The sequence below is a fragment of the Schistocerca piceifrons genome, chromosome 9 (assembly GCF_021461385.2).
Source record: "Schistocerca piceifrons isolate TAMUIC-IGC-003096 chromosome 9, iqSchPice1.1, whole genome shotgun sequence".
Taxonomy (NCBI): Eukaryota; Metazoa; Arthropoda; class Insecta; order Orthoptera; family Acrididae; genus Schistocerca; species Schistocerca piceifrons.
Window position 1 is genome coordinate 56111985 of NC_060146.1, and position 25871 is coordinate 56137855.

Here is a 25871-nt window from a genome sequence, read left to right on the forward strand (position 1 = left end):
ACATAGAAATTAACTGATAAAAGAAGATATAAAAATGCGGCAAATTAAGCAGGCAAAAGGAAATATAATTGCGATTAGCGCGAAATGCAAATTGGCCAAGCAGGAGTGGGTAGAGGACAAATGTGAATCTACAGAAGTATGTATAACTAGGGGAAAGATTGATACTGTCTACAGAAAAATAAAAGAGGCCTTTGGAGAAATGAGAGACAGCTGCATGAATGTCAAGAGTTGAGATGTAATAGACAACAGTCCCTCAGAACTGCTGGAATACTAGGGAGTGTGCGCTAAAGAAATGAGACAGGAGGAACATGCAGGCCGGCCTTCAAGAAGAACATAAAAATACCAATTCCAAAGAAAGCAGGGGCTGACAGGTGTGAATATTATCAAACTATAAGTTTAACGAGTCGTCGTTGCAAAATACTGACACGAATTATTTACAGAAAAATTGAAAAATCGGTAGAAGCTGACCTCGGGGAAAATAATTTGGGTTCTGAAGAAATTTAGAAACCCAGTGAGGCAATGCTGACCCTATGATTTATCTTACAAGTAAAGGTATTTATAGACAGCTTTTGATAATGTTGACTGGAATACATTCCATAAATTGCTGAAGGCAGCAGGGGTAAAAAACTAGGAGCAAAAGGCTATTTATAACTTGGCAGAAATTGGACTGCAATTACACAAGTCAAAGGGCAATAAATGGAAGTCACGGTTGAAAAGGAAATGAGAAAGGAATGTAGCATATCGCAGCAGCTATTCAATCTACACATTCAGCTAGCAGTAAAGGAAATCGAGGAGAACTCTGGTAAGAGAATATAAAGTTAATGAAAAAGAAATAAAACTTTGCAGTTTGCCGGTGACATTGTAATTCTGTCTGAGACAGCAAAGGACACGGAAGTGCAATTGAACGGAATGGACTGTACTGAATGGAAGATGAGGATTACGAAAAGCAAAATAAGCACAATGGAACATAGTCATATTGAATTGGGGTGATGCTGAGGGAATCAGATTAGGAAATGAGACACTTAAAGTAGTAGATGAGTTCTGCTATTTAGGCAGTAAAATAATCATATAAATATGATAGCCAAAGGAGAGAAGATATAAATTGTAGAATGGCAAGGAAAGTGTTTCTCAATAACAGAAATTTGTTAACATTGAATATTAATTTAAGTGCTGGGAAATGTTACCTGAAGGCATTGCAAAGGGATGCCAGGAGATGAGTACAGTAAGCAGGTTCAAATAAATGTGAATTGCAGTAATTATTTGGAAATTGAGAGACTTGCACAGGATAGAGTACCAAATAAACCTTAAACATAATTTCAAATCTCGTCTAAAATTTTTTTCACTTCTAGCAGTTCCAGATACGGGAGTTCAATTTTTAAAAGGATTTGGGGGGGGGGGGGGGGGAAGGGAGGGGGGGGGGGGGTGGAATTTACCAGTAGGTCATAATTGTTTCCCCTTATTGTGCAGCTGCAAATCCTAAGGTCTCATTTCAAACTTCAGTTTCTATACAACTCCTTCAGTATGAGGGCAATTCAACTGTCTGCTGTCATGTGTTTTAATAATATTATTTAATTACCTGGCCTTCAAGATAAAACTCAGTCATTTATGAACTCTAAACTGTCAAGAGGCATCACACACACACACACACACACAAGAAAACACTATGAAATACCTAAGCACTTCATAAACAGGCTGATTGTACTTGGCTGTTGTGTGTGCGCGCGCGTGCGTGCCCACGCAAATCTGAAATAAGACACAAGAAATTGGATTGAAATTATTTAACAGGTGTTTTTATTGCTATTTCCATAATTCTATAATACAAAATAGTTTTCTGCCTTGACACATACTTTATTTTAATCTGAAGTGAATATATGGATACATGTGTCTGCTTGATCTGTGAGGCTGTCTGTATTACAAGAAAACAAGGGGTAACAAGCATGCTACTTCTGTCACATTGTCACTTTTTTAGAATTTATCTGTTATGTACAGTTTCAAATTTTTTCAGTGACATCACACATTTACAGTCATGACACACTTTTTAGCCAGGCTACTGACAATCCCTGTCCTAGGGTACTTAGTTCCAGCCTTCAGTCTTTTAAAATGCGAAGTAAAAACTTGACAAGGTTAAAATACACATTTTTGTTCGACAATTAATGAGCTCAAATATTCGTGTAATAAATATACATTCTTCCTTGTAACTTATGAACACATTGCAGTGAAGAGGTTACTGGATAACATTTCAGTTGTTATGACATGACCAAATACATATCCTATGCCAGTATGTCTGCCATTGGTCATAGCCTACTTATTAACGTTACAATATCCAAACAAATACACAATGGTTTACATGATACGTGTGAAATTTATATTACTGCTTTAACAATGGTTCAGTAATGCACAGCAGTTTCAAAATGAGTTGCTCTGAAATTTGTCCTTCACTTGGTGCGAGTACAAAATGTTTATATCATTGGTATAAATTAGGAAGTTCAGGTACTATTGCTTTCACTTTCAGCTAATGACAAAAAGTGTACACTAAGCTGAAATATATTTACTACTCTGTACATCTGCAGCGCTTTGTGGAGAAATACATCATTGTGCAAGAACTTGCAAGGCCACAAACAAGAAATTTAAATGAAAGACCACAATGTATCAAGTCAATAACACAATATTTCCAACTGGAAGGGAATGACTATCCCACTGACATTCCATACAAAATATACAATATGTAAATGCAAATGCTCAAAGTCTAATTTCCTAAGCTGTCCTTGCGCAAAATTGTCTCGTGGCAATAGATGTTCTTTCAAAAAAAATTACTTTAATAACGTAGCTTTTACTGAGTAAGTTTATTATTATTTACAAAAATCACAAACAAATACTCTGTCCATTTCAACTAACAAACAGGACATTGAAAACAAAACATAGGATATATTTTCCTCTTTCATAATGAAGATTCTGTGAACGGAAAAAACAGATTAAAAACAGAAATTTATTACCATTAAACATTTTCTCCATTTGCCAGCTGCATATGTACTTAAGAAACTTTAAAAAATGCTCATGTACAGTCAATGCCTACGTTAACAACCTACAAAAACAATCGACGGGCTAATGTTCACAATAATTTACTGACGTCTTCCCAGTTCCCTGATATTTTCCACATATCTCTCATACCTTGGTTGTCTGATGTTACACAGCCCGTAGAAAGTATACAGTTTGTTGCATGCAAGCCAAAGAACTGAAACAGAGAAGTCACATGTAACTACACAAGCAACAGGATCCACAAAACAGAAAACATACTTTATTCTTGCTGCTGCTTTTTCCTCCACTTATTAAAGCTGTTTAAAGATATTTCATGCTACTTAAAGTAATGTTGACCCCCCGTCATACATATATCAGCAATGGCACCATCCTTGGGTGAATTACTTCATGCTCCACATTTTTTACATGTGCACATGTTTTTGTCTTTCAGGAGCCACAGAACATGTCATTGATATTTTTGAGGGATTCCACAACTGTAATGTTAAAGTTAAAATGCTAACCCATACAGTTCTTGTGGGGAAACAAAACAGCCAAATCAGCTGTAATAGTAAAAAGTTTATTGAAAACCACTTGATCTACGTTTTCAGTAAATCTTGTACTATTGCAACCAACTTGGCTGTTTTCTACCTTTTCCTACATGAAGAGTACATTACAGTTGCAGCCCCCTATCATGTTCAAGATTTTATAACCCATACATCAAAGTACATAGTGGATCAAGTAAAGAGTGAAAGGTATTTTGTCGTACACCAAAGGTGACACACTAAATGATTTAATACAAAATTTATGGCAACCATTAAGTCTGCATACCTTCACTCCCATTCTCCAAGGGAAATGTTTGCTACTTCTATACTCTCTGATTCAGAGATTTACATGGTTTTTTCCAAAACTATTTCACAAGTACTGTAGCATACATCACAATTCATCTTAACCTAGGAGTGCAGATGCAGGACATGATACTACCACCAAGTTACACATCATTAAAATGTTTTCTGTATTCTTTACTTCCCTTTGCATTTCCCAGCTGCTTAGTTATTTGTGCCTTGGCCTAATCTTAGGTGGTCGTTAAGATCAAATGTTACAGCCTCTGAAACCTGTATGGCAACTAATAAGATATTAAGATCATTTTTCTTTTTATTTGTGAGGAATGAAGTGCTCTTTAATTTTGAATATGATGTCTCTCTTCATCACAGATTGCCATCAATACAATGAGCTCTAACAGTGACTCAGTAAGTGGCGTGATATAAAATTAATCGAACAGTTTCTTTTCTTCAGTTATGTTTACTTCATATTACTGACTTTCTTATTGCAATGAAATTGACAAACGACTTTTTAAGTATATTAAAGTACAAATTTTTCATCCAAGATATGTGCAGGTACATAACAATTCTCAGTTCATTACAGTCTAATCATTTCTAGTACTCACCTTCTGCTTAGAATAACGTTCCACACTAACTGTCAACTTCGGTAACAACACCGGTCATCTCTTCTGTCTGGTCCATTGGTTCATCTCCATCCATGGACATTTCTTCCTGCAGCTGCAGCTGTTCATCCACTTCCATACTTTCATCGCAGCCCGGTGGCTGTTGTTGTGGCTGCTGCTGTTGCTGCAAGGGTGAAGACTGAAGTGGAAGAGGCTGCATCTCTTCTACTGCCAGGACTTTCACATTTTCTACAGTTTCCTCTACCTCCGACACCATTGCATTCTCCAATTCTTCAACCACTGGTGTCTCTGCTGGTGGTACTACCTCTTGCTGCGTACTCAATGGGGCAGCACCTAATTCTTCTACCACGGCAGTCTCCCTAAACACTTGGTCGGGAGATGAGCCAGTAACTGAAGTTGCGATGACGACTTCCTCCACGGCAGCTCCTGGAGTGGTCGAGTCCCCTTGTGGCACAGCTGGACTAACCACCACAGTTGCAGAGCCCTCGTCTCCCACTTCCTCTCCTTCATCTACTCCAATCTCTGAAATTACAACAGCTGGCGGTGATGGAACTAGGGTCTCTACCGGCTGTGTTGGACTGTACGACTCATTTGACAGTACATCGTCTTCATCTTCGGGTACAGCAGAAACCTGCATGTGGGCAAAGAAAGAGGCTTGCAGAAATGTTCGAACTGAATGCTGTCACACTACAACATCAACGAAGATAAACAAGCTCCTGATATTTCATGTTTTCTCATACACAACAGGCAGAAAATTCCACATCATTTATCAAGCACAACAACTTTCATATTTTAAGTTGCAATAAATGAAATGGTAAAATTCAATCACTAATGTCTGTTCCAAAAACAAAAGTAAGCACAAATTAAAGCAAACAGTTTTCCCTTCATTCCAGAAAGTGAAAACAGGATTTCTTCTCTCCAATATGGCAATACAGACAAATTTTGTATTATTATAAAATAATTGCCTTCTGGTTGATGATCTTGTAAGTGTGGAAGTGATAATGGAAAACAAGCAATCTAAAGTCTCATTTTTGGGATGCCTTTATAAACAATTCCACAGTAATGCACGTAAGCACAATAAAATGTAGGCTATACTTTATTGCTATTAATGTACTAGACATGAACAAGCTGGTAACAAAACCGTCATCTTAATACATAACATACATGTGTCACCCTTTATATAGCCAGTTTCTTATAACATCAAGTCTACAGAAAATGTGACAACATTTTACAATAAAATTCTAAAAAATACGCTATATATTTTACAGTCTATATTTCTGCATTTTCCTTACAATTATAAGTCTGCAAAATGGTTTATTACTTTTGTGGAACGAAAGGTATTCACTTTTCACTCAAATAGGCTACATATTAGCACTGCACAAGGAAATACAATAAACAAATCATATTACTTCTCTTATTTAACATTTCAATAAATTTTAACATCTAAACTTACTTGTGATACATTCTCATCTGCCTCCAGCACAATCCCTGTTGATGACACTATCAGCTCTTGTTCCCTTTCTTCACTGTGTGATACTTCCTCCACATGCACTGAATCTACAAGCTGGCTAGAATTACTTTCCGTTTCCTTTGGAGACTGTTCTGCTTCTGTAACATTTGCTGTACTTAAAACAGACGTGCTGTCTGTTTTCTGTCCATGTGCTACTTCATGTGCAGTCACTGTATTACCTATTTCTTGAGCAGCACAAGTGTGATCACTTTCTGCCTTGTCCTTTAGGTGACTTAAGGTCTGTTGGGATTCTCCCGTTTCGTCCTTTACATCAATTTGTCCAGAAATCTTTGGTGACTCCCTTCCACTTTCATTTTCTGTGCCTAATTTGCCATTTTTCTCACTGGTTTTTGCACTCTGTTTTTCTGCATCAGAGCTTTCTCTCTGGTCTTTATCCCACACAGCATCACTTGTGTTTTCGATGTCAGATCGGTTTTCCATGTCTAACTCATCTATTCTAATGCCATTGCTTACATTCACTTCATTTTCTTCAGTTTGCAACAAATTAACGCCATCACTGCTCACAGTTTCAATAGCTTCACCAATATCAAGTGCTCTTCCATCCATCACCCCATTCATTAGGAAATCAGACTGAACATCTGATCGTCTATTTCCCGGTTCTTTTGTACTAACAACTAGTATATTTTTCTCCACTGCCCGCATAAACTTGTCCACTCTGGTGTATTCTTTAGTAGGTGTCGTTAACAACTCGCATAATCTCTGAATAGTAAACGGTGCACTAGAGAAAGAATCTAGGCGTTCCAGTAAACTCGCCTTCATATTCTCGTAATTAAATGGTTCTACGTTTGGGCACGGTGTAAATTCGTTATTTGGGCACGTAGGACACGACTCGTAGAAATCTGTAATAACTTTTAAGAGTTTTTCTCGGAATAAACATTTCACAGCAGACCACTGATACACTGGGTCACCAGTTTTTGCGACGTATTCAAGATACTCTTCTAATTCTTTTGGTATCTCCTTGGGCTTCATTTTCGCGAAGTCTTCAAGTGACTGAAGCACCTCCTCCTGATTCTCCATCACCCGAAGATGCCGTTTCAACTTCACAACTTTAACTTGATGTCAACAAGCACTCACCACTTATCGACGCACACAGTCCAAATATGAGACTTCAGTTACACCAACATATGACTGACGAAACAGGAAAGAACAAAAGAAAACTACAAAACACTGTTGTTTTCGTGGTGCTTTTTATCATTGGAAATAAGCCCACTGCCAAAGAATAGAAGAATAGTTTTGAACTACCAACGTATAGGAAATGATTAGCACTTGAAACCATTGAAATGAAAGCGTGCCAGTTTCTCAGATATTTTATGTCATCAAGATGGCTGCGAGTGTTGCGTGTACAACAAGCATGGAAACTTGCTTGTTCAGACATAAACTTTGGATAAATTATGCATCTGAAAAATAATTGAAACATATACCTTTTGGGAAGCACGTAATTCGTAGAGTTGCAAATGATGTGATTATTTAATGTTAACAGACTAGATTTGTCCGAAAATGAAAATATTTTGTATATTCGGTTTTAGCGTTAGTGTGTACGAAGTGACTGATATACCAAGACGTTCAGTTAACGTGTATAGTATTTTGCTGTGGACTATATATTCGGTTGCCAGTTCTTTAGTTTTTGATTAAAAATACTGGCACTGTAAATCGAACAGAAACTAGGAGTTGCTTTAGGGCTGATCATTCACCGAGTCCGAAGAAAATTTACTTCCACTCATTACAGTTGCTTCCGATAGATTAGGATGGGATTTTAAGGAAAAAGACATACATCGTATTTAATTTGGTCATATTGCCAAGACTTTTGTTATTGATGTAACAGCCCTATATACTCAATGGTGTCACCCTCAATATACTGCCTTGATGACATTAATCCATATTAACATGCCTCCTGCCACATAGGCCTAGGCCCCTACACCCCACTCTCGCAGCTACACGTATGAAATCTATTGCCACCCTTATTTCTCATCAACCCGCGTAAGCCTCCTATTCCAAGTTTACCCTCTAATATTATAGTGTCCACTACTTTTAGCATTATACAGTAAAAACACTTCGTTCACAACATAAAAACATTTTTAACATGCAATAAATTGTTTTACATCTTTTTTATTCATTTAAATAACATGTAAATGTTTTACCATGTTTATTTTAAAATACTTCTAACCAAAAAGCAACAAACATCCTAATGAATGAAGGAATACACGGGAAAAATTACTGTAATATACGGTGTAAAGGTATGTTACATTTGAAAGTTTCAGCAACATTAACCCCATTTTGCCAACTTTGCTAGTGGGACAGTAATCGCAAACAATTTGTGAATACTTGTAGACATTTTACAAGAGCATCCAAAAATAAGCATTAAAAGTTTTCCTTTTTCCAAAATAGTTGTCAAAAGTACAATAGGAATATGTCCAATCAGTTGCAGAATAGAAATTCATAAAACTTACATCAGACAATTTCCTGGAAAGAGGAGAGGAGGTAAAGTATATTGTATTGCTGCAGTTTTTCACAGACTGATTTGGAATGCAAGTGATAGTTAAGCTCATCTCAAGGGTGTTAAATTGGGTTCAAATCAGGGCTTGGAGCAGGCCACTGTAGAAGATACATCAGACTTTGTTTGAACTTCAGTGCAAGGTCTTATTTTGTTGTTGAAAACATGCAAATACTAAAAAATACCACAGTCTGGGAAGCACATTGTTACTTAAACTTTTTTCATTAATACTTGCATTCAGTTTGCTATTACTCAAAATTAAGAATGCCCTCAATCTAAATGAGGAGAGAGGCCATAGACCTTCACTCTAGTTAGTAAATTTGTCCTCCTCTTGTTTACTATTCTGTGGCTAATAATTTAGAGAAGGGCTTGATTACATTAACAGAAGTCAGAGAAGGCAGCTTACAATAAGGTCATATAATGAATAAAAAAAAATGGAGACTACTGTGTGCCTAACTTATCCTGGAAATGCGCTTGCAATAAACTACAACTCAAATGTAGACTTAACTTGTGAATGTGATTAAAATAATAACATGAAGTCTAAGCACAGTGTCTTTAATGTCAGTTGAGATCCTCAGTATGCTTCCATTGAGTTCTAGCACCCTCACCCAGTTACTGACAGTTTATAAAGAGTAAACGCCATAGGCCTACTTAGAAGTGGCCAGGCTTTGCACCTCCGACATATCGTTTGCGAAATGACTATCACGGAAAAATTCAAGAAATTAGAGCTAATACAGAGGCTTACCGACAATCATTCTCTGCGTGCAATATTTGTGGCTGGAACAGGGTAGGGGGCACCAATTAGTCCATGAATCAGCATGGTTTTTGAAAGCATTGCTTGTGTGAAACTCGGCTTGCCTGTTTCTCGTATGATATACTGCGAACTATGGATGAAGGGCAACAGGGTAATTCTATATTTCTGGAAAGCATTTGACACGGTGCCCTAATGTAGGCTCTTAATGAAGGTATAAGCATATGGAGTAAGTTCACAGATATGCGAGTGGCTCGAAGACTTCTTAATTGTCAGAACCTAGTATGTTGTCTCCCATGGTGATTGTTCATCAGAGACAAGGGTATCGTCAGGAGTGTACCGAGGAAGTGCGATAGGACTGCTATTGTTCTATATATACATAAATGATTTGGTGGACAGGGTCGGCAGCAATCTTCAGTTTGCTGATGATGCCGTGGTGTGCAGTAAGGTGTCGGAAGGTGAGTGACTGTGGAAAGATACAACAAGACCTAGACAAAATATCTAGTTGGTGTGATGAATGGCCACTAGCTCTCAATGTGGAAAAATGTAAGTTAATGTGGATGAGTAGGAAAACAAACTTGTAAGTTTGGATACATTATTAGTAGTGTCCTGCTTGACACAGTCATTTAAATATGTGGGTGTAACTTTGCAAAGAGAGAGGAAATGGAACAAGTATGTGACAACTGCGACAGAGAAGGCAAATGGTCAATTTCAGTGTTATTGGCAGAATTTTAGGAAAGTGCAGTTCACGTGTAAAGGAGACCGCATATAGGATGCTGGTGTGACCTATACTTGAGTACTGCTCGAGTGTTTAGGATCTGTACCAGGTCAGATTGAAGGTAGACACTGAAGCAATTCAGAAGCTGGCTGCTAGTTTTGTTACCGGTAGGTTCAAACAACATGTAAGTGTCATGAAGATGCTTCAGGAACTCAAACAGGGAGATCCTTGGTGGGAAGGCAGTGTTCTTTTCAAGGAATGCTATTGAGAAAATTTAGAGCTGGCTGCCGAACAATTCTACTGTCGCCAACATACAATGCTTGTAAGGACTGCGAAGATAAGATAATAGAAATTAAGGCTGATACGGAGGCATGTAGATTGTTTTTCCCTTGTTCAGTTTGCGAGTAGAACTGGGGGCGGAATGACAAATTTTGGTACAGGTACTTTCCACCACACACCGTACGGTGGCTTGCATAGTAGCTACGTAGATGCAGAAAAGGAGTACCTTCAATCACACACCAATAGGTGACTTGCAGACTGTGGTGTAGATATGACAGTATTGAGTGAAAGTATGCTATATATCCTGTATGGGGACAATACAGATTTCTAGGTAAAAGGAGGAATACATAAGATTGTAAAGAGTAGTTTATATGAAACACTAGACTTGCATACATTTTTTATTCTGATATCCCTTTTTTGTAATCTGGAAGTTTTGATAGTTGCACAAACATCACCCCCATATTTAAGATAAGAATGAAAGTAGGTATAATAAAAACTTCTTATTGTTTTCTCTCCACAACAGCATATCCATGTGCAGAGTAGGTGGCATCTTTGTTAATTTTGCATTTAGATAAGCTATGTGCTTATTTCATTATAAACTGATTTTTATTTGCATACAGATGTTGTTTTAGCCAGGTGGTTATGGTTAACACGATACTTTTACATTGCATAAGTAGGCCTACATTGTATTCCTGGTGTACAATAATGAATTATGTATGCTACTAAACTTACCCTGTGACTGTTGTCCATAATCTTTGGTGTTTTGCCACTGTTGGATCAGGTTTTTAAATTGAGTGACACTTTTTGGGAATGGACTAAGCATATCTCTTGGTAATTTGTTCCACTCCCTTACTCCTCTACCAGCATAAGGTATTTACCTGTATTGTTATTGCATGATTTCACACATCTTGTACTGATGGCCTTTCATTTTCTTATGGACCCCTTCAGTGACCAGTCTTTATCCTATTTATTTTCACAAATCATCATCCACATATGTTTGGTAAATTCCCACAGGTCTACCTCTTACTTTTCTGTAGAATTATTTGTAGTAGTTTTAACAATATTATGAAAAGGAAAGTTGCTACTCACCATATAGTGGAGATGCTGAGTCACAGATAGGCACAACAAGAAGACTGTCACAAATAAAGCTTTTGGCCATTAAGGCCTTACGCAAACGCAACTCTCACATGTGGCTGCTGTCTCTGGCAACTGAAAGCACACTGTGAGCAGCAGCACCAATGCGTGATGGGAGTGGCAACTGGATGGCGGTAAGGAGGAAGCTGAGATGGGGAGGGAGAGGGATAGTATGAAGGGGGTGGCAGACAGTGAAGTGCTGCAGGTTAGATGAAGGGCAGGGGAGGGTGGGGGGGGGGGGGGGCAGGGGGAAGTAGCAGGAAAGGAGAGAAGTAAAAAGACTGAGTGTGATGGTGGAATGACAGCTGTGTAGTGCTGGAATGGAAACAGGGAAGTGGCTGGATGGGTGAGGACACTGACTAATAAAGGTTGAGGCCAGGAGGGTTATGGGAACATAGGATGTATTTCAGGGAAAGTTCCCACCTGTGCAATTCAGAAAAGCTGGTGTTGGTGGGAAGTATCCATATGGCACAAGCTGTGAAGCAGTCCTTGAAATGAAGGATGTCATGTTTGGCAGCATGTTCAGCAACAGGCTGGTCGACTTGTTTCTTGGCCACAATTTGTTAGTGACCATTGATGCGGACAGACAACTTGTTGGTCATCATGCCCACATAGAATACAGCTCAGTGGTTGCAGCTTAGCTTGTGGATCACATGACTGGTTTCACAGGTAGCCCTGCCGTTGATGGGATAGGTGATGTTTGTGACCAGACTGGAGAAGGTGGTGGTGGGAAGATGTATGGAACAGGTCTTGCATCTAGGTCTATTACAGGGGTATAAGCCATGAGGTAAGGGATTGGAAACAGGGATTGTGTAGGATGGATGAATATATTGTGTAGGCAGAATACCACTTTGGGGAGGGGGGGGGGGAGGTGTGAGACTGATAGTGGGCAGGACATTTCTCATTTCAGAACACGGCGAAAGATAGTTGAAACCCTGGCAGAGAATGTAATTCAGTTGCTCCGTTCCTGGGTGGTACTGAGTTTCGAGGGGAATACTCTGTGGTTGGATGGTGGGACTTTGGGAGGTGGTGGGAGACTGGAAAGATAGGGCACGGGAGGTTTGTTTTTGTACAAGGTTGGAAGGATAATTACAGTCAGTGAGGCCTTTAGTATATTTAGAGGGGGACCACTCATCACTGCAGATGCGATGACTATGGGTGGCTAGGCTGTATGGAAGGGACTTCTTGGATGGAACGGGTGGCAGCTGTCGAAGTGGAGGTGTTACTGGTGGTTAGTAGGCTTGATATAGGTGGAGGTCCTGAGCTAGCCATTTTTGAGGTAGAGGAGAACATGTAGGAAGGTGGTGACCAGGTGAAGCAAATGGGGGAGAAGTTATTGAGGTTCTGGAGGAATGTGGATATGGTGTCCTCACACTCAATCCCGATCGCAAAGATGTCGCAATGAATCTGAACCAGCTAAGGGGTTTGGGATTTTGGGTTTTTAGGAAGGATTCCTCTAGAGGCCCATGAGCAGTTTGGCATAGGATGGTGCCATGTGAGTGCCCAGCCATACCCCAGATTTGTTTGCAGGTAATGCCTTCAAAGGAGAAGTAATTGTGCCTGAGGATATAGTTGGTCAAGGTGACTAGGAAGGAGGCTTTTGGTTTGGAATCCATTGAGTATTGGGAAAGGTACTGTTCAATAGCAATAAGGCCATGATTATTATGAATGTTAAGTGTAAAGGAAGGTGGCATCAATAGTGACCAGAAGGGCACCGTGTGGTAAAGGGACAGGAACTGTGGAGAGTTGGGGGAGAAATGGTTGGTATCTTTTATATAGGAGGGTAGTTTGCAGGTAATAGGTTGAAGGTGTTGGTCTATGAGGGCAAAAATTCTTCCAGTGGGGGCATAGTAACCGGCCGCAGTGGGTGGACTTAAAGAAGCATGTAAAATGTAGGTGTGTGAGAAGTGGTATGGGTGAGTAGAGAGATGGACTCCAGGGAGAGGCTCTGTGATGGACCTAAGGATTTGAGTAGCAACTGGAGATCCTGCTGGATCTCTGGAATGGATTCACTGTGGCAAGGTTTGTAGGTGGAAGTATCTGAAAGCTGGCGAAGTCCTTCTGCCAAGTAATCCTTGCAGATTAAAACAACAGCGGTGAAGCCTTTGTCCATAGGTAGGATTATAAGGTTGGGATCAGTTTTTAGATGGTGGAGTGCAGTTCTTTCTGTAGATGTAAGGTTAGTTTGGATGTTGTGAAATTTGGAGAATGATGGTGAGGCAAGGTTTGAAGTTAAGAAATTCTGGAAAGTTAACAGGGGGTGATTTGGGGTCAGTGGGTGTGGATCACAGTTGGATGGAGGAGTGAATTGGGTTAGGCAGGATTCAATATTGGTCTCTGGTTGAGTCCGATTGGTAGGGTTGTTGGTGAAAAAGTGTTTTCACTGTAGGGACCGGGAGAAGGAGAGAAGGTGTTTAACAAGTGCTGCATGATTGAATTTGGGAGTGGGGCAAAAGGTTAGGCCTTTGGAAAGGACTGATATTTCTGTGGGGCTAAGGCTTCTGGAGGAAAGGTTCATGACTGTGTTACAGGTCTGTGTAGGTCCTGGATTCTGTGTGATGTTGGGAAGGAGTTTTGGAGGGTGGGGTAAGTGTACTAGGTCTGTGAGGCAGGGTTTGTCAGCTATGAGGAGATGTGGGGGAGATTTGGAGGTGGTTGTAGAGATGATGGACAGTGGTACTCCAAGGAAGGAGTAGGAAGTGAGCAGGATGGGGAGCTTTTTGCGGTGGCGTTGTGAATGTTGCTCAAGTTCCTGGAGGGCAAGAGTTTCAGTATTTGTTATGGGTTCCAGGAATTTGGGATTGCATAGCAGAAGAATTTTGGAGATGGGGAGAGGGTACTGTAAGCTTTGGGCTTGGTTGATATGGTTTTGCAGGGCTATGTTGGTGAGGGCTAAGGACTGGCAAAATCTGAACAGGTGGAGGTCATTATCGAAGGAGGGGTGGCAGCCAGAGATAGGTAATTCAATGGTAAGGCCATTTGGGAGGATTCCATGAGCCAAGCAACAATGCAGGAACTGTATGTGGTACTTGTTCCTGGCTAGGGATAAGGAAACTTTTCTGTATTGATGCAGATGGAAGGAGCAAGGATCCATGGTGGGCGAAAAAATATGAAAAATCACCTAACTAATGTAGAATTATGTCTGATAAATTTTGCAGAAATACACCCAAATACATACGAAAATTCACAAAAAGGATGCAAATGGGGGAAACAAGATGGAATCTGAGGAAGTCGATGGTAGCGAAAGGCGAAAATCCACTAAATTGGCGAGATGCCACGAGGATCAAAGTAAAGAATACTGTGGGTAGGAGGTCTTAGGGTGGATAAGCGTGAAGAAGGGGGATGGCAGATGTGACTGGATGAGGTGGAATTAATCGGTGCGAACTGGGATAGAAAGGCGAAAGAGCTTGGGGGGGGGGGGGGGGGTTCATAGTTCGAGATATAAGATCATGTGGCACCAGAAAGGTGAAGAAAATAGCATGTACAAATACAGGAGATTGATGCAGGGAGTGTGATTAACTGGAAAATATATTATTAATTATATCAGCAGGAGTAATGTGAGAAATAAGATGCTGCAGCAACAATCAACGTGGTCTTTTAGCTGTCTGTTGTGTGTGGCTGAGACGGTTGATACAGTATGGCTCATAAGTAGAGCATGCAGTGCGGTTTGTAGGTGACAAGAGAAACACAGGAAAGAAGAGGAAAAAGGACTGACATTGAGTATAGTGTTGCAAAAGAAAATGGTAACAAATGAAAACAGCACTGGGTTAGGATCAAAGAAAGCTGTCAGGCAGTTTTATTCACCCACAGATTTCTTTTACAGGGTTATTGGACATGTCTTGGTATTACAATTTAAGAGCAACACCAAAAAGTAATTCACATGTACAGACACCTACGTAGGGTACCTACAAGTCTAGTACAGCAAGGATTGGACAGCTAGTCAGTCGGCTGTGGCCTCATAGTAGGAATTGTACCAGCATTTGCCTGAAGTATTTTAGGGAAGCAACAGAAAATCTAAATCAGGATGGTAGGATGAAGATTGGACGCTTCACCCTCCAGAATACAAAGTCAGTCTGCCCTTGATGTGAGACTTTCCCCATCTCAGTCTCTTAATCATTTGGTAGCACCATCTACTCTTCTGTAATCTCCCGTTATACAGGGTGGCTCAGGAGGAATGTTCAGTACTCAGAAACAGGACAGGGATGATCATTAGAAGCAAAAAAAGTCTAAGAAACATGAGCTCTAAAAGGCATACGTTAGGAACTAAGAGCAGTTCTTCATCTTTGAATCTGTGAAACAAATCTCTTCTACTGCAAGTGCGTTTTTTTGGGAGGAGATAGTGTGGACCAAAACAAAAAAAAGAGGTCCAGTAAAATGAGTCATAAAATGCATACCTAAGAGTTATGAGAAGTTATTCAGAAGCAGATATTTGTTTTACACTAACAAAGGTGAAAAAGTGCTAGTAACTCTTTAAAGTGTGCATGTCTACTGGACTTTTTTTTCTGTATTACCTGGTCTGAAAATGCGGAAAGCAAAGAGCTTGCTGTAGTAAATATTTGTTTCACTCTATTGGAGATGAAGAAATGCTCATAGCTCTTAAGGTATGCATTTTAAAGCCCATTTTTTCTGGACTTTTTTGTTCTGGCTGAGCATTCCAGTTGTATCTCTGAAAACTGTCTAGTCCTCCTTGGGCACTATGTATAACTGACTATACCCTCTGTTGTACTCCTATCTCTACTGGGGTCACAAATCCATCTAGCATACTCCAACTGGAGTCTTACAAGAGTCATGTAGACTCTCTCATTTGTACCCGTGCTTGCACCCTTCAGAACACTCATTAACATGTGCAGAGACTTATATACCTTGTTTGTGTATTTATGTTCTGAGAAATGAATAATTTTAGTGAGAGTGCTTCTGTTTGCTGTATATTATCACATGATTTTTCAGTGCACAGCTGCTTCGTTGTTTTTCCTATATTTCTGCAGTTGTTCCTAACTTTTCCCCTTTTTGCAGAATTGTTTTATCATTAGTAAGAATGACAATTGTATGAGCATCCATGTTCAGGTAGGCTGTTAATGTATAGCAGAATGAGAAGGAATCACATTACTGGTCCTTGGGCCACACCGTATTTAATTAAATTACATCTTGACAAACTGTACGCAAGTTTATTAATGTTTTTCATTATCCTACATGATACTGACTGTTTGTTTGCAATTACTGTGGAATGAGCTGATCCAACTGTTGGACATGTCTCAAATGCCATACTGTTCAAACTTGGGCAATAGGGTCTTATATTGTCTGCTGGGAACATGTTATAGATTTTGACATCAGAATATAAAACTGTATTCTGCATCCGAGAAAGAGAAGTGTAGACTATATGGATATTATATATCTAAAAACAAAGATGATGTGACTTACCAAACGAAAGCGCTGGCAGGTCGATAGACACACAAACAAACACAAACATACACACAAAATTCAAGCTTTCGCAACAAACTGTTGCCTCATCAGGAAAGAGGGAAGGAGAGGGAAAGACGAAAGGATGTGGGTTTTAAGGGAGAGGGTAAGGAGTCATTCCAATCCCAGGAGTGGAAAGACTTACCTTGGGGGAAAAAAGGACGGGTATACACTCGCACACACACACACATATCCATCCACACAAATACAGACACAAGCAGACATATGAAAGCAGAAATATGTCTGCTTGTGTCTGTATATGTGTGGATGGATATGTGTGTGTGTGTGTGTGTGTGTGCGAGTGTATACCCGTCCTTTTTTCCCCCAAGGTAAGTCTTTCCGCTCCCGGGATTGAAATGACTCCTTACTCTCTCCCTTAAAACCCACATCCTTTCGTCTTTCCCTTTCCTTCCCTCTTTCCTGATGAGGCAACAGTTTGTTGCGAAAGCTTGAATTTTGTGTGTATGTTTGTGTTTGTTTGTGTGTCTATCGACCTGCCAGCGCTTTCGTTTGGTAAGTCACATCATCTTTGTTTTTAGATATATTTTTCCCACGTGGAATGTTTCCCTCTATTATATTAATATCTATATGGATATTGTTTTTATTTAAACAGTTATTATGGTTGTGTCCTACATATTCCACCTAAAACTAATCCAAATCATCCACTAAGATATGCAGTAACATCCATGATGACAACCACATAACTATTCATTCCAATTAAACACATCCTGTAAATCAGTGTGGGACTGGACTTCATTCACCTAACTAGTATTCAAAGGTGAATGACATTAGGCACTGCACTGTTCACAAGATGTGTGTAGCTGGAATGAATAGTCATGTGAGTGTTGTGGAGGACATTATTGTATAGCTCAGTGGGAAATTTGATAATGAGCTGAAGCTTGAAACTAATCATTAAGTAATAAAGAAAATTAATATTGCAACTTGGAAGTTTCTGTGCAGTTTATTGCATAATTTGATTTTAATCCTTGTTGTTATCTACAAAGTCCATTCAGTAGTTAGTACATGATTTAACACATAAATGTAAGAATTCTTAAACCCCTTTCCAAGATGTTCAGTTATCAACTTCACACAATAACCTTCCTGCACACTTGTGTACAATAAATAAGATTATGCGTGCGACTGTATAGAGTAAAAGTATGCTAGAAGTCCCACTTGCTGGTCAACAATGATTTATAAGTGTAAAGCAAGTAGAACTGAGCTTTTTGATTAACTTATCCATATGCTAGTGCCACTGCAGTTTATTACTTATCTGGATGCCAAAGAACTTCACACACAGAGAAGTCTGTACCCACTGATATCTGCTTCTGATTACTGTAAGTCAATTTGATTTGTTTGTAATGGCATATTATTAGTCTTTGTAAAGTTAATGGTTGGTTAACTTGCTGTGAACCAGCTGTAAGTCTGTTCCTTTAGTCTCCTGATTGTGTGTGATATGGATGTGTGCAGGCCCTTTATCAGTGCACAGGTGTCATCAGCAAACATCAGCTGTTGAAGAGTCCTCCAATGTCTCAGGTAAATCATCTATGTAGGCTATGAACAACAATGAGTCCAGCCTTCACAACTGTGTGGAATGACATATTTAATGTTTATCCACTCTCAGTTTAGTCTTAAAATTTTTGGATCTGCATAATGCATTACAGTGCCATGATCGATCAGTAACTTTGTGACTATAATAGCCGACAGTAGCTCAACTACTGGTTTCGGTCCTGTTGACAGCTGTGATAGTGCTTCTGCATTAACACATTGGGCAGTGGACTGAGAAAGAGTGTCCTGCTCTGCAGTCAGTTGGCAGTCCTATCTGGTAGCTGGAATGAGGGCGATTTAAGGATATTGGTGGCTGGTGGTAGGGGATGAGTAGGAACTTCATACTGGAAAAGAGGAAGACATGTAACTTTAAATGACAAAAATTGTACCCAGTGCCTCTTTTTTCCGTGTGAGAATAATTTCATTGCACCACTGAAAGTATCTTCAGTGCATTTAGTGGTAGTACCAGGACTACACCTATGCCACATGAGGAAACGTTGGTGGTCAGGGTTAATGGTTTACACTGCGTAAAAGAAGCCAAACAGCGAGCAAAACATAAACATCAAAACATAAACATCGCTTGAGTGACTGAAAAGCCCCTCAACAGTCTGCGGTACATACAACTTTGGCACCCTTTTGGTGAAGCCACGTAAGAGGGTGGCAAATTTTCACAGCCTAGGGGATGAACTTGGCATAAGAAGAAATCTTGCCCGAAGATGACTGGATCTCCTATAGATTCTTGAGCACTAGCAGTTTGACAGTGACTGATATGCTCATCTTTAGTTTGAGGCCACCTTTGCTAATCACATGGCCCAAAAAGTGCACCTTTGTGGAAAAAGCTACATTTTTCCAGTTTACAACAAAAGCTGTTCTGCAGAAGGTGTTGGAAAAACTGCCAACAGATTTCATAAATGCTCCTTCCTAATGAAGCCTATGATACAGATGTCATTGAGGTAGTTGACACAACAGGGAATGTCCTTAATCAACTGTTCCAAATATTGTTGATAAATTCCTGTGGCAGACAAGTTTCCAAAGGGCAAGTGATTAAACTGGTGAAGCCCAAAAGGGGATAGAGCACCAAGAAAAAGAGAAGCAGCATTCGTGAGTAATTCCAGGTATGCATCAAATAAGTCAGATGCTGAGGGAATTAGATTAGGAAATGAGACACTTAAAGTAGTAAAGGAGTTTTGCTATTTGGGGAGCAAAATAACTGATGAAGGTCGAAGTAGAGAGGATATAAAATGTAGACTGGCAATGGCAAGGTAAGCATTTTTGAAGAAGAAAAATTTGTTAACATCGAGTATAGATTTAAATGTCAGAAAGTCGTTTCTGAAAGTATTTGTATGGAGTGTAGCCATGTATGGAAGAGAAACGTGGACGATAAATAGTTTGGACAAGAAGAGAATAGAAGCTTTCGAAATGTGGTGCTACAGAAGAATGCTGAAGATTAGATGGGTAGATCACATAACTAATGAGGAAGTATTGAATAGGATTGGGGAGAAGAGAAGTTTGTGGCACAACTTGACCAGAAGAAGGGATCGGTTGGTAGGACATGTTCTGAGGCATTAAGGGATCACAAATTTAGTATTGGAGGGCAGTGTGGAGGGTAAAAATCGTAGAGGGAGACCAAGAGATGAATACACTAAGCAGATTCAGAAGGATGTAGGTTGCAGTAGGTACTGGGAGATGAAGAAGCTTGCACAGTATAGAGTAGCATGGAGAGCTGCATCAAACCAGTCTCAGGACTGAAGACCGCAACAACAACAACAAGTCAGTACCCGAAAAAGACTGCCACTTCGATAGCTTCGTTAACACCTCTTCTGACCCCATAACCGTGACACGTTGCACGTTCACTATTTGTTTAAAATAGGAACATGGTGCCACCAATGCTGCAACTCAGCCTTGACCTTGTCACATGTGGCGAACAGAATGGAGGAAGGGCGACAAACTTTAGGTGTTGCCAGTGGCTTAAACAAGATGTGTGTCTGAAAATTTTCTGCCCGACTCCAGCTGTTCTCAAACAGCTGGTTGTGTGACTGTAGTAAAGATCCCAAATCTTGCAAGGGGACCAACTGACACACTAAATGCACTATGTCCACTATCAGGAAGCCAAAAACAGAAAAGGCACATAACCACAAAATATATTGTGCCAATGGTGAATTAACAACTAACCATTTCATGTTCTGATAACATGCTGAGAGAGAGAATGTTGTGTAGTATCTGACAACTTGCTGTAGTATCTGTTGCAATGCAGGTCAACCAAAGAGCCTGTATGTGTCTAAGTTAATGAGGCTGATTGTCACTCCCTACTACCTGAAACTCATTCGCTCACCTATCCGTGACCAACATAGGCAGAATACCCTGGGTTGGTGCTTATGGGTTGCCGGAGACACCCTCTGACTCCAAGGAAACCACTGTGGTCCTGTAACTGTCTCACATTGATGCCAAATGGCACACCCCACACATGGCATCTCCATATGTGGGCAATCCTGTCTAATTTGTACCACAAGACAGTCGGGGCAGGACCACTGACAGCCACACTGTGTTGAAACAAATGAAGAAGGAGAATGACACCGAGAGCCCAGAATTTGTCACGAGTCAGAACTGTGATTATTTGACTTATTTCCGCCAGGCAGTCTTGCCACAGGCACAGGCATGGGAGAGCCGTGATGTCACCGCACTTGAGGTGTACCAGATTCTGTGTACCCCAACTGCCTAATTCACTACCTGCCAGTTATCAGAAAGTACGTCCTTTGTTGCAACCGTAAGTTCATTTGATTCAGCAATGCAGGCAAGTTTATGTAATTCAACACTCAGGACAACTTCAGCTAAGGAGGGGTTGGACAAGGCCAGTGGCATAATATGTACTTCAGGGTCAGGTGCTGACCAGGGGAGCAGAGTCCAAACTCTTCATAGAGATGAGCACAGTGATAAACCACCTTATGAGACCAGCACGAGTGACTGGACACCCGAGCACATGTAAACAGTGCACAGTGTGAGACGAAGATAAGTTCTGAGGTAGTTGAAATCAGCATAAGAGCTGACAGTCCTGGAATATTGCCGCAGACAGGTAAACATCTCGGTCAGTGGTTCTTCCCGTACTATGCTTTGTGCATGCCGTCCACGACACCCAGCGCCACTACTCTGCCTCGGGACCCGTGGCAACTCATTTGCGTCCATATCAATATCTGCCAGTCGGGATACTAAATAAACATTTACAGAGGACAAACTGGTGGGTCGATATTTTGTTGTGAGCTACCATCTCAAAACAGTTTTAAGACACAGGAAGGAAGGAGGTGGGTCCTTAATTAGTGGTCACTTGCTTATCTCCACTTTTCTAGTATACTTCAGTCATTCGGGAAATATGCAGTGACTCATTGACTGGTTAATAAGGTAACTCAAATGTTGCTGTACCCAGTAAGCATAAGATTTTATTACTTTGGTTGACATATCATCATAACCAGAAGAGCTCAGTATCCTAAAGACTTCCGTAACCTGTTTAATAGATGATTTGGCTAAATCATCTATTATTTGATGGTGGTTGAGTATACAACCTGACTAAGTAAGTTGAATGAATCTGCTTTCGATGATACGTTTTTTTGTCCTTATGTTTGCAAGTACTGTTAGGAAGATTTCATTGAAGTTATTAGCCAGTGATTCGAATTTCATCTCATCCGTCTTGCTGCTACTGTCATCAAGGGGTTGATTACATTTGTCTTCCTTAGTTTGTTTATTTCATACTTAATAGTGCTCCAAATTACCTTGAAATTTGTAATGTATTGTACGTACATGATTTTTACTTTCTCAATTACAAAGTAAAGAATTTTGCAAAACTATTTGTAGTGACCTTCGAATTCTTAATTCGCCATTAAATAAAACTCTCTCTTTCCGTGGTATGAGATATTTTGATATCAGTTGTTAGCAACCCATTCTCTTGGCTTCCACTGTAGTTATTCCTGACCTGTCGCAAAGGAAAACTTGATTCATAATGTTGCAAGAATATTTTTGAGGTAATCATTAAATTTCTCATCCATTGCATATCCTTGGTAAGCTTCTCCCAGTTTTCATCGTACAGATTCTGTCTGATTAGTGTGATTGGGTCAGCATTTACCATTCTGTGAAATTGTATATATTCTTCTTAGTTACTTGATTGATTGTTCTTTTTACTGGCCCTGTTTTATCATTGAATTTTTATTGGTCAAGTTTTACCATACAGCACAAATTGTACAATTGATATTGTACAGGACAAAGAAAAGTTGCAATAATACATTGTATTACCAAATAGTAGCTAAATTAAAATTAGGTAACTATTCTTTCATTTTAATTTTTGTTACAAATACAGAAATTATTTTACAGAATAGAAGCAGTGCTTTATTAGAAATACTTTTAGTTTAATTTCAGATATTGGATACATAGCAATTTTTATTTCCTCTGTTATCGTATTGTGTAGTATTACGCCATTTCACCAAAGTTAATTATGCTCCTCTGATAGGCTGTTGCTCTGTGTATATTTTTGGTGTATATTTGTTTTCCCTCTGGTATCACAGTTGTGTACATTTTTGTCCTGCGGTAGTTTGCCTGTTTTCAAAAGGTAGTCTGTAGTGAACAAAACAGTTTCATTAATGAATAAGTCTGGCACATTCAAAACATCAAGCTCAGTAAAATGAGATTTACTGGACTCCATCTTTTTAAGGCTACAGATTATTCTTAGAGCTCTTTTTTGCATTTTAAAAACCTTTACGATGTGAATTGAGTATCCCCAGAAAATGACCTCATTACGAAGCAGTGAGCGGAATTGCACACAGTATGCCTGAAGTACTGTTGTTTTGCTTTTGTAGGGTATAATATTGTTGTAGACTTTAATACAAACCTGATCGATGGAGATGGTGATGAAGGTGATCACTAAACAGGACCAACAGTACATGTGAACATCGTAATTTTTACACCTGCTATCTCATTTTGTCATTCATTTGAGTGAAGCTTGCATGATTAAAACAATCTTGTATTAAAGGAAATTTCTATCAAGAAAGCTGATAACTGTGAGATAGATTCGCTGATCAGTACTTATCTACAAGAGACAAAATTTTTAGTGCTGCTGATACACAAGCTTAAAAGTAAAACTGATGCCATAACATCATCACTTCTGCTTTAAAGTGTGTCTTCATTGGTGCTAAAAATTTCACCTCTTGAGTGTAGTTCCTACCAGAAATTCTGTTTCATATTTATTAAAAATTATCTAATCTCTCAGGTTTCCTCTGTGTTATTGATTAATGAGGTGCTTCCGGATGTGCTCCCGAGTTGCTGTTTTGATTTTACACACAACCCAGCCTTTTTTTCATGAGCTGCAAATTTGATGTCATATGCACTCACTGCTTGGAGTCTGATGAGGCTGTGAACTATTATCAATTTCATGCTGCTATTTGTAGCAGAGTTCAGTTCCTGATACATTGGTGCTCTTTCATTTTTCTGAGGCCATACTGATATTCCACTGAAAACAAAATTCTTCTGTTTTTCACAGCTCTTGTGAAAGCGAAGGCTGCTAAGATATTAAAAAATTCAGTGGCAGACCTCAAACCTTGTCTAAACTGAATCCTCTGTGGATGTTTATTAGGTTTTCTGACAGGTTTATTTCAATAGACTCCTTGATAAAGCTGACCCCAAAACTTGAGATTTGTACCATGATATTGGTCTCATTCTATTTCAGTTCATGATTAAATTTGAAACAGCTTGATTGTTACAACAATTGTTTCACAGAGCTTTTCAGGCAGTTTGTACATCAAGATTTTCCTTTTGATGGAAAATCTTATGAACAAACAGATGGTGTGGCAATGGATAGGCATTATCACCTGTCATGGTGAACCTGTACGTGGAACACTTTGAAGCAAAGGCACTATAATCTGACAAGTTTGAAACCAACACTTTTCTATTGGTACATGAATGAGACATTTGTGGTGTGGCCACATTGAGCAGAAAAACAAATATTTAAACTCTATCCATCATAACATAAAATTCTCAATGAAACTTGACCTACTACCTTTCCTCGACATGTTAGTTAAGAGAAGAATGGGCGGATCCCTGGGTCACAGTGTATACAGAAAGTCTATGCACACTGACCTCCATCACCGTGCCTCAAGCCATCATCACCCATCACAAAGAAATTCAGTGATAAAGGCTCTGGTTCTCAGAGCTCGAACACTGTTAAGCAAGGAAAGCATCTCTGAAGAATTACAACACCTATGAATAGTGGTACGAAGGAACGGGTGCCCAGGTTGACAAATTGGATGGCCATTGTGTTCAAAATTGAGAATGCCTGGGACAGAATTGAGACAGACAGAGGAATAGAGGCCAAGAATTGCCTCTACCTTATGCTGACCCAATATCTGGAAAGATCAGTAGACTCCAATGGACACATGGCATCCAGTATATTTCTCTCCCTTCAACTGAGATAAAAATTCTTCTTTTTGATATCAAAATTGATCTGAGTCTTCAAAAACCTGGTGTGTATTGCATTTCATTCAGATTTGGCATGTATTATATGGGGTAGATTATAGTAACAGTTTAGGAGAGATTCAGTGAACATCAGCGACAGACCTGACTAAAACAGTGAAGTAGATCTGTTGTCACCAAGCACTTCCTCAAACATAATCACAAAATGAAATACGGTGAGACCAGTTTCTTGGTGTGAATGCCAAGTTTCTGGAACAGCGCAATTAAAGAGGATACCAAAATAAATGTGACAGATAACAAAATAAACAGAAATGAAGATTTCAGTTTAAGCAAAGCTTGGGGTCTGGAACTTATTTTATTAAGATTGTGCCAGATATGGTGAGAGTGTGTGTGTTCACAGAATATCAGTGTAGGTTCTGAAATGCATAAAAAGCAACAAATGGAATAGTGGGCATTGGGAATCAAACTTGGCTGTAAACAGCAGCTTGAGACTGACAGCTGTTCAGTGTCTGACTGCAGTCTGAGGAGTGAGTACACATAACAGCAAAACTCACACAGTGCCTGAAGGAGCTGGCTGGGACCGGGGTCAAAATATTTTTTTTCTTTTCCCTCAGGATGAAATTAAGTCGCCAGTTGCAAATAAACTCTATTACGTGTTACCAATATTGACAAATCAGTTTGTCATCTTCAGAAGCGTACAAAACTGTGGATATTATAAATCTTTAGGTCGTGGCTATACATTTATGTGAAGTACGAAAAGAATATTACAGAAACTTAGTCAGTATTGGTTTAGATGATGTCAATATTTCCTCATAGAAGCATAATGCCATGGTACATCCACAAATACACATACTGTATGTGATTATTTTACACACTGATTGACAAATTTCAGTAACTGAATCATATGTATGTATCTGTTGTGCTAGCAGCAAGGAATATAGTTCGAGTCTCGGTCCGGCACACAGTTTTAATCTGCCAGGAAGTTTCATATACATATATATATGAGAAAACATAGCACATAGTTCTCATACATGAAAGGAA

General features: G+C 39.5%; 2 protein-coding genes across 3 annotated transcripts in view; one reads left to right on the top strand and one right to left on the bottom strand.

The window, feature by feature from the left end:
• The window catches only part of LOC124716906 (probable 4-coumarate--CoA ligase 1), a 488949-nt gene that overhangs the window by 434763 nt on the left and 28315 nt on the right, over nt 1-25871 (top strand). The window lies entirely within an intron of this gene.
• Nucleotides 1764-7123, bottom strand: LOC124716907 (serine/threonine-protein phosphatase 4 regulatory subunit 2). Its single transcript, XM_047243469.1, has 3 exons — nt 5931-7123; nt 4460-5108; nt 1764-3232 (listed from the first exon to the last, which is right to left on the bottom strand). Exons 1-2 carry the CDS (start codon nt 7023-7025, stop codon nt 4485-4487), a joined length of 1719 nt encoding a protein of 572 aa, XP_047099425.1. The 5' UTR covers nt 7026-7123; the 3' UTR covers nt 1764-3232; nt 4460-4484.

What these genes read in the sequence shown, in the direction of transcription:
- LOC124716907 (XM_047243469.1), bottom strand. Translation starts at nt 7,025, where the DNA reads ATGGAGAATCAGGAGGAGGTGCTTCAGTCACTTGAAGACTTCGCGAAA. An exon ending in CAGATGAGAATGTATCACAA is followed by an intron (nt 5,109 to 5,930) that starts GTAAGTTTAGAT and finishes GCCCACATGCAG; the next exon opens with GTTTCTGCTGTACCCGAAGA.